Source organism: Sminthopsis crassicaudata, chromosome 4 (genome assembly GCF_048593235.1).
Source record: "Sminthopsis crassicaudata isolate SCR6 chromosome 4, ASM4859323v1, whole genome shotgun sequence".
Lineage (NCBI taxonomy): Eukaryota > Metazoa > Chordata > Mammalia > Dasyuromorphia > Dasyuridae > Sminthopsis > Sminthopsis crassicaudata.
Window position 1 is genome coordinate 379,062,805 of NC_133620.1, and position 12,183 is coordinate 379,074,987.

A 12,183-nucleotide genomic window follows, 5' to 3' on the forward strand; every position below is an offset into this window, starting at 1 on the left:
ATGGTTTCTCCCACTTTCTTGCCCTTCACTCATTTCACAAGAAGAATAGCTATCCATTAACATAAACACATACAAATGGACACTTATAAACATATCTGTTCTGTTTTTAACAAAACAAAAGCAACAGAATAGTAGGTCCAGGCTAGGGTTAGGAGAGCTAGGCTCATACTCCAGATTTTACTACTAATATAACAAGGTTAACTGTGGTTCCTTCTTATCCATGGTCCTGCTTGTCTATAAAATGGGTGTCCCTAATATCATCCCATGCCTGTTTCCTAAGGAGTTTTGTGTAGAACACTAGGTAAGAAAGGAGTTACTATTGATGTGAAAGCAGAGGAGGTTGGTAAGTATTTCAAGAGCACAGCTCTGCTGGACACTAAAAAGAGACCATTGAATAATGATATCCTGAAGAGAAGATAGAAGAAATGGAAATAAATGAAGTTTAGTTTTATGTAATATATGTTAAAGGCATTAAATTAGGTATTTATTATGAGCAGCATGATAGAAGTGGGAATGTCAAGCTAAAATAAGGATGTTAAAATTAATCTATAGGACTTAGATACTTCAAGGGAATCTTTATGGATTAGTTAACTCAATATACCAGAGTAAAGGGAGGGAGGGAGGAAGAGAGGAAAGACTACCTTTCATGGAAGGGAATAGAAGCAAAGGAAGGACTTGGGGGAATGAGATGGACCTATAGGGGAAGGAAGCAAGAGGAAAGACAATCAAGGATCATTGCTTTTGGATTATTTTTTCGTGTGTGTGTGTGTGTGTGTGTGTGTGTGTGTGTGTGTGTGTGTGTGTGTTATGTGTTTACTACTCTTTGCCAGTTGTTTTGCATTTCTTTAGTCAAAGCTGTAAACAGGAGACTAGAACAATTAGCTGTGACAAAATTGGAAACTTTATTTCTGTAACAGCTATCTAGTTTTCCTGGTTTGTGTTTCTTCTTTGTAGGGGGCATTATTCTTCCAGGAACAAGTAGTAAAGTTGGATGTCGTCACTTCAGTGAAGTCTTTCTGCTGAAAAGGACATCTCCACACATCACTATTCAATTTTGTAGAGTCATGCCCTTCCTGGAGTAAATGGCTCCACAGCAGTCACCTCAGAATTTTATTTCTATAGTTTTGAGCTACTCTTGTGAAGAGCTCCCAAGAACCACTTATTCTTCATTTCAAGCATTTATCTTAGAAAACATCAGTGATTTCCTTTATAGAATTTCCTCCTTGGAAGGATCCTCAGAGGTCATCTGGTTTAAACTGTATCTCAATAAGAATCTTGATAAGTAGCTACCTAATTCCTGCTTAAAGATCTTTAGTAAAAGAGGGTTGGGGTCCATTCTTTCCTGAGGCTACCCATTCCACGTTGAGATGAGTTCTTATTCTTAGCAAGTATTCTTTTATATTAGAGATAACTCGATATAACATTTCACTCAGTTATGTGGAATAAGGCAGAAAAAGTCTGATCCTTTTTCCTTTTTCCCCACTTTTTTTTTTCTGGGGAGACTGGATCTTCCTATCTTACCCAGGCTAAGAGCATGGCAGCCACTCCCTACTCTACTGCCATTTAGGCACTGAAATTGTGACCTGATCTATTTTTGACTTGGCCCGGTTTACCTCTTTATAGGCAGTCTAGAGGCTGTTATTCCCCAGGGCTCTTCATACTAGTTTCAGCTTTGGTGCCAACAGCCTTTAACTTTAGCCATATTGCAGCTCAGAAATCAAGAACGCAAGAGATCCATGAGTTTCAGCCTTCCCTGTAGTGGAGATAATAGGAATATACCCTTCCCCAATTGATCTTTCTTCTATATAACCACCTTTTAAATGCTTGGAGACAGCTATCCTGCCCTAGAATCTTCTTGTTTTGAGACAAAACATCTTCAATTTTTTTCAGCTCATCCCCGTGATCTTGAGACTCTTTCCCCTCCTGGTCACTTTTTTCTGAATGCCCTTCAGTTTATCTAAGTCCTTCCTAAAATATGGCAGGTATAACTGGACACAGTATCCCAGATGTGGTCTGACTAAGGCAAAGTCTCATTACTTCCCTTTCTCTGAATTGTTATTCCAGCCTAGCATTACATTTGTGTGTATTTTTGGCTGCAGCATCGTACTATTGATTATTGGTATACTTGGGGTACCTACTCTTGGAAAGTAGAAAAAAGATAGGAAGTTGAAAACCTGCTTAATGGAAACTGAAGAGCAATGATATTCAGATTTCTAACTTTGGACACCTCTTGAGCTCTCAGAGTTGCAGAGGTCATAGTCAGACTGCTTTTTTTTCCATGTTGTGCTCCTCAGTAACTGCTAAGCTTTGAAAAAACCACTTGAAAGCGGTGATTGTCCTTTGGTTCTCCATCATGGGATCATGTGGCAACCAGGGTGAGGCTGTTTGGTATAGGGGCAGAGCCTACTATGCTATTCCTGTCTGTCTCCAATGTTAATTTGCTGGGTGACTTGGAGACTGGTCTCATTGTTCCTCCATATGTTGAACAGAGCTGACAATGCTCTAGGTCATCAGGGTCAAATGCTCAGGGGTCCTTTGAGAATACAACAAAATAAAACACTGTCTTGATAGTATGTGTTGCTTCTGGTTTCCTATGAGGCTTCTTCTGTTATTCTCAATAATCTTCTAGTTGACACAGCCTCCAAATCTATAATTCTTTTTTCCCCAGTTACTTCCTTCTCAGTCAACAAGTAGAGAAATGACTCATAAAAAATGCTTTATAACATATTTCAAAGATGGGCATCCAGCTTTTGCCTTAGCACTTCCAGTGATGAGGAACTCATCCCTTCACTAGACAACTCATTCTGTTTTTTTTTTTTGACAGACTCAATTCTATCAGCCAGTCCTTCAGTAAACGTTTGCTAAGTGCTTACTATGTGTCAGGCATTTTGCTAAGCATTGGATATACAAGAAAGGCAAATGAAAGTCTCTGCCTACATAATATAAAAGGGGAAAAAATAGGTCTTCCTTTTATTGAGCTAAATTATATCTCCTGTGACTTCTGCTCATTTGTACTGGTTCTGCCTTCTGGAGCTACATACAACACATGTATTTTCTCTGCTTAATGATTACTATATAAATATTTTAAGATAGTTATTATGTGCCCCTTCATTCTTTCTCAACTCATATTTTCCTTTCTCTAAACTATTATATATTATTAATATTCTATCTATAATAACTTCAGTAACCATAGTTAATACAGTTTCTTCTCATATTATATGATTTCCAGATCTCTCACTTTCCTTGTGACCCTCCTCTGGACACATTCTCATTTCCCAATGACCCTCTAAAAATGTAATGCCATGATAAATATGGAAATATATATAGAAGAATTGTACATGTTTAACATATATTGGATTACTTGCTATCTAGGAGAGAAAGTGGGGGGAAAGGAGGAAGAAAAATTTGGAACACAAGGTTTTGCAAAGGTGAATGTTAAAAACTATCTGCATATATTTTGGAAATAAAAAGCTACTGTAATACCAACAGACAAACAATACTTCACAGATGATCTGACCTATGTAGGTGCAACCAAGTATGGAGTACAGTAGGGTCATTAAATTCATTCAACTCAGCAGAAGTTAAGTACCTACCATAAGTCATTCATTGTACCTAGACTATGCTAAAAATATTGCCTCCTTTTCTCTGGAGACAAAACCATTTGCTTCAGATTATACTAATCTTTTGGGAGCTAATTCAATTTATTAATTACTTACTATTTGTCATGCATTGTTTTAGGTACTGGTCAGATTTTCAGCTTGTGGGTGGAGAGTGTCCTGAACTTGTAATCTTGGGAGCTGAGCTTAAATCTCAGCTCTGTCCCTTAACTCCTACATGGCTTTGGGTTAAGTATATAACCTTTTTGAGTTCCAGTGTCCTCACTGTGAAATGATGGAATTGGACCAGATCAGGGCTTCTTAAATTTTTTCCACTTGTGATGGTTTTTCATCCAAGAAATTTTTTACTCTACTCCAGATATATAGACATATAAAATAAGTATACAAATAAAACATTTACTGATAATAAATCATAAAGAAATTTGTTTTAAAACAATTCTTTGGTATACATGTAACTTTATCATTTATTTAAGATGAAAGCAAATTAGCATATTGATGAGATGAATATGCTTGTTTATTTTTACATAAACATTTAAATCTTGGTGGAATATTTGATACTGAAGGACAGAGCATTCAGAAACCTTTTCTTGTTGCCAAATTTTGGGGGGAATCCCCACATTCAGTCAAATGACCCCATATGGGATTCTAATACATAGTTTAAGAAACTTTGAACTAGATGACCTCTCAGATCTCTTCCAGCTCTAATTCTGTAACTGTGTATATCATCATCTTAATGTCTAAAGTTGGAGTTAGCCTTCAAAGGAAGATTGGATCAAGTAATGAACTTTTCAAAAAGTTGTAGGAAAAATGATTTGGAGACTTAAACTGAGGGTTTAGGCTCTCATGCTAGAATGCTTGTCAGTATACCAAAATGTCTCCTACTAAGTCAATATGCATTCAACAAGCATTTATTAAGTGTCTACTCACACACTGTGCTAAGTACTGATGATACAGTACTTGTATTCTCAAATCCTTGCCCTCAAAGAGCTCCCTACCTAATGGGGGAATTGACCAGCAAATAAATATGTATAGCTATGACCAGGATAAATAGGAAACAATCAACAGAGAGAAGATACTAGAATTAAGAGGGATTCTGGAAAGCTTCCTGCAGAGGATGGGACTTGAAAGAAGCTGAGAGAAAGATAAAAAGAGAGTGCTTTGCACACAGGGGGAATTACCAGTGATGATCCATGGAGCCTGGGAGACAGCTAGGAATTTAGTATCTCTGGATCAAAGAGTGTCTGTTGGGTAATGAGATGTAAGAAAACTGGAAAGAAAGGAGATAGGAAATGAAGGGCTTTGAATTCCAAACAGAGCATTTTAGGGAGCTACTAGGGTTTATTGAGTAGCAGGATAACATTAGTGGACCTGTCCCTTAGAAAAATCACTTTGGTAGCTGAATAGAAGATGAACTGAATCGAGAAGATACCCATAGTGGGCTGACTAGCCATAAGGCTATTGTAATAGTCCAGACAGGTGGTGGTGAGGGTCTGCTCAGGGGTGGTGACAATATCAGAGGAACCATAGAGATATTTTTGAGAAAATTTTAAAGTTAAAATCAAAAGATTTTGGCAATAAATTCTATATGGAAGGTGACATATAATGAGGAATTGAGGATGATACTCAGATTGTGAGCCTGAGAACTGGAAGGATTGTCACCCACTGCCCTTAATAATGAGAGGAAAGTTTGGAAAAGAGGAGGGTTTAGGAGGAAAGACAATAAATTTACTTTTGGACAAGTTGAGTTTAATTGGACATCCAGTTAAAGATGTCTGAAATTTTATCTTTAGTTTTGGCCTATTCTTAGCCTGCCAAAATCTCTTTGAACCCTGATTTTGTCACCTACTGTTTTCTTTCCAGTTTTACTATTTTGAAACATTTAAAAAATATTTCCATTTCAAATGGTTCAATTTTTAAAATGGTGTTTTTAAAAAGATAATTGTTATTTGAAAAATCTATTTGTATAGAATTTCTAGATCATTCCCAAGAAAACTAAATAGATAAGAGTATTGCCACCATTTGTATGTTGAGGGATACTGGAATGATTGTAGTGGGTAGAGTGAGGTTTCATGAAATAGAAAGGAGGAAGCAATTTATAGAGGAGGAAAGGATTTTAGCTTAATAGAGGTAAGGGGTTAAGAAGGGTTCTGGGTTGCCCCAGTTTGGTGAATAGATTAAGTGACTTGCCCAGGATCATACAGCTAGTAAATGTCAAAAGCTAGATTTGAATTAGGAAGAGGAGTCTTCCTGACTCCAAGCTTGGCACTCTGTCCTCACTACCCTATTTCAGTGCTATATAAACATAAATTGAATTGACCCTGCAGTGTCATCTACCAGTGTAAATCACAATGCATCCATGTTTTCACAAGTTTCCATCATCAAAAATGTTCATCACATGGGAGCCAGCTTTTTAATGATAATATCTTCCAAACTGAATTTGATTGATTTTTGGACTCGAGGCCAGTACTTCAATCTTTCTGGATTGGTAGAATCTGCCACACTGTCTTAACCTAAAAACTCCAGGGTTACAGCGTAATGAGACATTGGAGTATAGGTATAATGAAACTTTGCTGACAATCACATTAGGACTGGTAAATCCATTTAAGTGTTGCCTCCGTGAAATTAGTCGCCTGGGTTACTGTATATTTTCCCAGAAATATTGCCCTTGTTCAAAATGTCTCTAGAACTCTTCTGTTGGAATTGCCTTCAGAATCTGCCACTGTTTCTCTTGACTACCCTTAGTGCATGAGTCATTTGGAGAAATCTAGGTAACACTTCCTTGCTTTTTTACTTCTTTTTCCATTGGGGAGTTTATGGAGTATAACTGGTAAGTGTTACAAATCTTGTGTGGCTTTTATATTCATGCTCCCTAACCTCATCTGTGGTCCTTCTTGAATGTAAGCCTTTTTATTCATTTCAAAATTCTTCTGTATTTTTAACTTGTCCTTTTCTCCTTAGTTTTTCAATGAGAAGCCCTCTTTTTTTTTAGCTTCCTTTGATCTAAATCTTTGTTTCTTCTTGGACTCTGATCCATCAATTAATTCCTTGATTACATCTTCAGTCTCTCTCTTTCAGTTGACCCTTTTTTGCCTAGATCTACACACACATGCATGTACACATGCACATGTGTGTGCGCAACTCTACTTTCCCTCTCACCTGATCCTATCATCCACTTGAACTTGCTATCTTTATTCTTTTAAGAAGTTTGAAGAAAAAAAAGTTTATACTGACGGTTTCCAATGCTTCTTCCCACTTTTTCCTTAAAACCTTCTCATTTGGCTTCTTGCCCTTTACCACTTGGCTGAGACTTTGAAGGTCTCCAATAACCAAATCCAATGATTTTTTTTTCAGTTCTGAGTTAACTTGACAACTGAATTTTTGCTCAAGCTGGTTGCTCCACCTGGAATCTTTTTCACATTATCTTCATCTTTTGAAACCCCACTTATCCTTCATAAAGGGAGTGGAATTTGCATTGGCCCTCAATCTCTTATTTTTCCCTTATCTCCCTTATCTCTTATTTTCTTCATTTAAAAAATTCTTATAGTATGTTTTTGTGTGTATCATTTATCATAATCTACTTGTGTTGTATTTATTTGCATACATGCCTTTTTTTTCCCCTACTGGGTAAAAAAGTCTTTGAGGATAATACTGCTATAGCCCCAAGGGATAGTGCATTGCATAGTATAGGCTCTATGTGTTAATTGATCAAAAAATTAATTGTTGAATGAGAAAACTAAATAATAATATTGTAATTGATCAAAAGTAAGGTTTAACTATGAAGTGATGAGAATGATCTTCTTGTGTGACTCATAAACTCTGAAGGGAGGTATAAGAGAAGTTCCAGAAATATCTGGCGTGTAAGTGTATAGCTACCCAAAACAAGTGCTTTGAGGAACAACACTTGGATATATATTATTTCATTACTCTTTAGTTACATGAATTCTATGTGAGAAAGGCCTTGAGAATTTCCACTAAGGCAGGAAATCAATTCAAATGGACAGCATTCTGAAAGTAAGGCAAAACACTGGACAAGATGTGCTTCTCTGTCTCCTAGTCATCCCAATGCTTGATTTTCATATGCCAGCTGGGATGCCAGTTGTTCAAGTTTGGAGGGGGGAGGGAAAGGAGTGTCTAGCCAGTTTCAAAATGTCCCAGGATCATGTTTATATCTTAACTTTACAAAAACTAAAGTAGTTTGGGACTTCTGAGATAGCCTATATATGCAGGTCATTCCTTTAAATTGGGCCCCTTTGTGTCAAATGAGATTTCCTTAACTCAAGGGATGCTTTTCGTTTAGAGGTAGTCATTTAGTTTCCTTTGAAAGAAACAAACTTGCCTATCTTTTGCTCCCTGCATTGTGAAAATTACTTGTATCCTCTCTCTATTTTTTTTTTAGATTACTTGTATTCTCTATCAAAACAAATGCCTTTAAGATGTGTGTGTGTGTGTGTGTGTGTGTGTGTGTGTGTGTGTGTGTGTGTGATGATTCAACGTGTCCTTGTCTTTCTAGTCACTGTTTTATTCATTCTTTCCTTTCCTCTAGGCTGTGTCTTATATGGATAAATCTCCAAAGCTGACGTACTCACAGATGTCATTAGGGAGGAAAGGAGGGAATGCTGGATGCTGGCAAAATCAAGCCAGCCTGTAGTTAATTTTATTTAATTTTCTGGTTCCAAGCACTGGGGTAAATTGAGGTCAGGGAGATTCTGAGAAGGAAGCAAGCACTCTCATTTGGGTCATACTAAATGAGATGCTGAATTTAGAATTTGCTTCATTTGGGAAAAAAAAAAGCTCACTTATCTTTTTTTTTTTTTTCCCCAACAGCTCAATACAAGTAATGTCATCTTAAAGACGGGATTTGATTTTCTGGACAACTGGTAAATGAAACAAAACCAAGAGCCCCAAAGCTTTTTTTCCCCAAAGCATTATGCTGGAGAAGAAAGATAAAGAAAAAGGCAACATTCCCCCCTCCCCATGTCTTTCAATTTTCCTACCTTTTGCATACTTTTTTCTTAATAATTTGAAACTATTCAATGTTGCCTTGTCTAGATGTTGCCATTTGTTATAAGATTAGGCACATTTTTATTTTATTTTATTTTATTTTTGGTGATCAGTAATGACAGTTTTTAATTTAGAATTTTTTTTTTAAAGCTTGCTACAAGCTATTTAAATATGGTAGGAGCACCTTCTGTTGCAAACCCCACCAAATCCATTTTTCCTCATCCTTATCCTCCCCCACAAAAAAAAAAACCCAAACTTATTTGTGAATATTTGATGTAGAAAAAACTACAAAAGCAGACTATCTTCTAGAAATTGTTTTTATTTAAGAGATCAACTCTTTACTTTATAATGATTTCCTTGGCTAAAAAGGCTCTGACATTTCAGCAGCATCACGTCAAGATTTACCTCTTTAAATAATTCATCAGACACTGCCAACCTGTGCAAGTGGGCTTGTTCTCAATTGACAATTCCCACATTGGTACTGGCCTTGATCCTCCTATCAATCCTAGAAACCAGTGTATTGCTAGAAGTCAAAGAAAATAAGGTTGTTATCATGCTGCCCTAATAGAGATCAATACCGTGGCTATTTGTTTTTTTAATTGCATGCTTAAAATTTTGTATTAACTTTGTATTATTTGATATCTAGTTTAGTGACTGTCTCAGAACTACACCTTACTTGAGTTTTGTACCAGATTCTTCTTTGAAGAGCTTTGTTCCTTATGTAGCCCTGGTGATTCTTATCTAGATGGGAATGTGGAAATTATGTCAGTCATTGTTGGATAAATGGCTACTGTGATTGATTGTCCTAAAACCGAGAAGGACGCTGGTTGGTGAACCAAGTTTCTTGTTCTAAAAGATTCAAAGACTGTTTCTGCCCATAAATAGACAACCTTGCTATGTATTCCTCCCAGAATACATCAGGACTTTCCCCACCATCAGCAGAAGTGGAGGTGTAATGTTACCACTAGCCTATCTATCCTGGAGAACTTTGGGATTCTGATGTGATAGCAGGGGACCTTCCTAGGACTGAAACTGTCTTCACAGGACTTTCCTTGCTTACTGTACAACCACTAACTTTTGCTGGAGAACTCCAGTCCTTTTCAGTCAGCTTACTGCATTAGATATGATTCACATAGACGGGACATAGACATAGAGTCTTCTTTGTAAACTGCAACTGTGTCATTGCCTCTGGCATCTCCTGTCCCCATGCAGGTGTTGGGACAAATTCTAATGCAGCACGATTTACACACTGCCTCTCACTGTGTCCTCCTCACCTGAAGCCTTAATTTCCCTGAGCCTTTGCCAATGAATGGTTGGTTCCAGTATCAGAACGTGTGTGTTAGAATTTGAGAGAGGGAGAAGGTTGGTCTTTTTGTTTGTTTATAGATCTTCATTAAATTGTTCCCAGAATGTTTTCTCCCCCTTCTCTCCAAAGACACATGGCAACTACTTTATTTTTTAAAGAAAAATCTCTGCCAAAGTAGTGTCCTGGCCAACTGTTGGGGTAGACACAGCCAATGGCTTCAAGTCTGTAAACCACACTTGGGCCCCTAGGGGCTTGGCATTTTAAGCTTCTCACTGTGTCAGAGGGGAGGAATAGAGCTGGCAAATATAGGTTCTTTCTGCACTTAAGTATAGTTGATCTTTAAAAGGAAAAAAAAAAACTAATTCTAGCTTTCTGAGTTAACCGGGGGAGGGGGAGGGGGGAAACGACACAGTCCTCAAAATTCCTGAGCTAGGGTCTTGCTTTTTTTAGCCAAATATGCTTGATAGAGCATCAGTAAAGTGATGATGTAAACTTCACTATTGACCATCTGGTCCCATTTTTCACAATGGGAGCTCCTCAAAGCTTGACCTAGCCTCTTTTATCTCAGCAAGAAACTGAGGCTGGTTTATAATGAGCTAGAAAGAAAACTTAAAAAAAAAAAAAAGACATTGATTTAAGCTTGCTTTGAATTAAACTTCTTGAGGGTCCCTGATAGATGAATTTGTTTTATTTTGGATAGGTAACTACTATTTTATCCAAATCAGCTATTTCCCTAAGGGACAGGGGGGAGAAGGGGTGACTCCTAAAACTCTGATATTAAACTGTCTTCATCCTATCTAGTATTCAATGTAGGGTTAGATTTCCACTAATTTGCAATTTAGTAAAAGTAATTATGCTTAAAAACTTCTTAATAGCACAATCTCTTGAGGTTAATTTTTTAAAAATTGAAGGAAACCAGAGAGAGATTACTGAAGTTATCATTGATTAAGAGGTAGCAAGGTGTAGTTGAATGGTTGGTCAGTTGGCAATGAGAAAACTATGTGTAAAATGGGCTTATAATGCTGCTTCTTGTCCATCTCACAGAGTTGTTATGGCAAAAAATGAAGGAAGGAAAAAAGAAAGGAAAAAAGCCTTATACATGAAAGTTCTTCATAAGCAGCAAAAATACTATTTCATTGCAAAACACTATTATTAATTTTTTACCTGCTTGGGACATGTATTGTGAAGGAATAATGGAAGGCTTAAGAAGATTCCTGTGGCTTTCCAGTATTCACCAATCATGTCAAATATCAGGGAGTTACAAGACACCTCAGGCCATGTTCTTTGTTAAACATATAATATGAATCGCTAAGATATTGTTTGGTTTTTTAACTCTTTGAACTAAACTTCAGTGCATAGGGAATGTCTTTACATTTTTCCTATGATAGTCGATGGTGTTCTACTCCCAAAGAAAAGAAAATTGAGACTTAGGTTTGCATGTGTTTTTTCCTTAGAGTGGGACATCAAAACAGACATTTTTATTTAAAACAAACTTTTCCACTGCAGAGTGCACAGCTAGAATTCCTCCCTGCAATTCCCTTAGGATTTAACTCAAGTATTTTGAGTGAGGCATCTTTTTAATTTCCCTCAAGCAGGTTGGAAAGCTGTGACCATTCTCAAAATGGCATGGTTTCCCCTATCTTTCCTTTCCCCCACCACTGCCGCCCTATAGGTTTCTCCCTTTGGAATGCTGGGAGTCCTGGATATTTTGGGAGCAGCTGGCAAAGCATGTGGCAGCCTTGGCGGTCACTCTTGGTGGCTTCCTAGCCTCCATCCTGACAGCACAACCTAAGGCTTTGTGGTTTGATGCTCTTCTTTGATACGCATTTTCAAAAAGACAAATTCTTACTGACAACTTGTACTTGGTCATATTTTATATGAATAACCTTTAATAAAATCATTTTAAATAGATTGTGTGTATATGTGTCTATGTTCTTGGCCTCCAACTATGTGAATCTATTCTAAGATTCTGTTTTGGAGATTGTCATCTAAAGAGTGCAAAGGGTTATCCCTAATTAAAAGTATTCTTAAATCTTCCCTGGGAAACTTTCTTCATGCAGTTAGTTACAAGACTGGTCATTCTGGTGATTGTGTGTGTGTGTGTGGTCAGGGGAGAGGGACGACCAACAGTAACACTATATATAGCAGTAGGAAAGAACAGACTCTGTCTTATATGACTTACAGTTCTTTAGGGAAAATCCCATCCATACTGAAAGTCCTGGACAAAATGGATCATTGCATTTTGATGTGATCCAATAT

The 12,183-nt window shown here is 37.2% G+C and overlaps 1 protein-coding gene across 3 annotated transcripts in view; it reads left to right on the top strand.

Annotated features, from left to right (window-relative positions):
• Positions 1-11,833, top strand: part of C4H1orf198 (chromosome 4 C1orf198 homolog) — a 48,818-nt gene extending 36,985 nt beyond the window's left edge. For all 3 annotated transcript variants that reach the window (XM_074262355.1, XM_074262354.1, XM_074262353.1), the window contains one exon: positions 8,442-11,833. In XM_074262355.1, coding sequence (XP_074118456.1) covers positions 8,442-8,498 — 57 coding nt within the window. In that variant the 3' untranslated portion in view covers positions 8,499-11,833. The remainder of the gene's footprint in view (positions 1-8,441) is intronic.
• Positions 11,834-12,183: the final 350 nt, after the last annotated feature.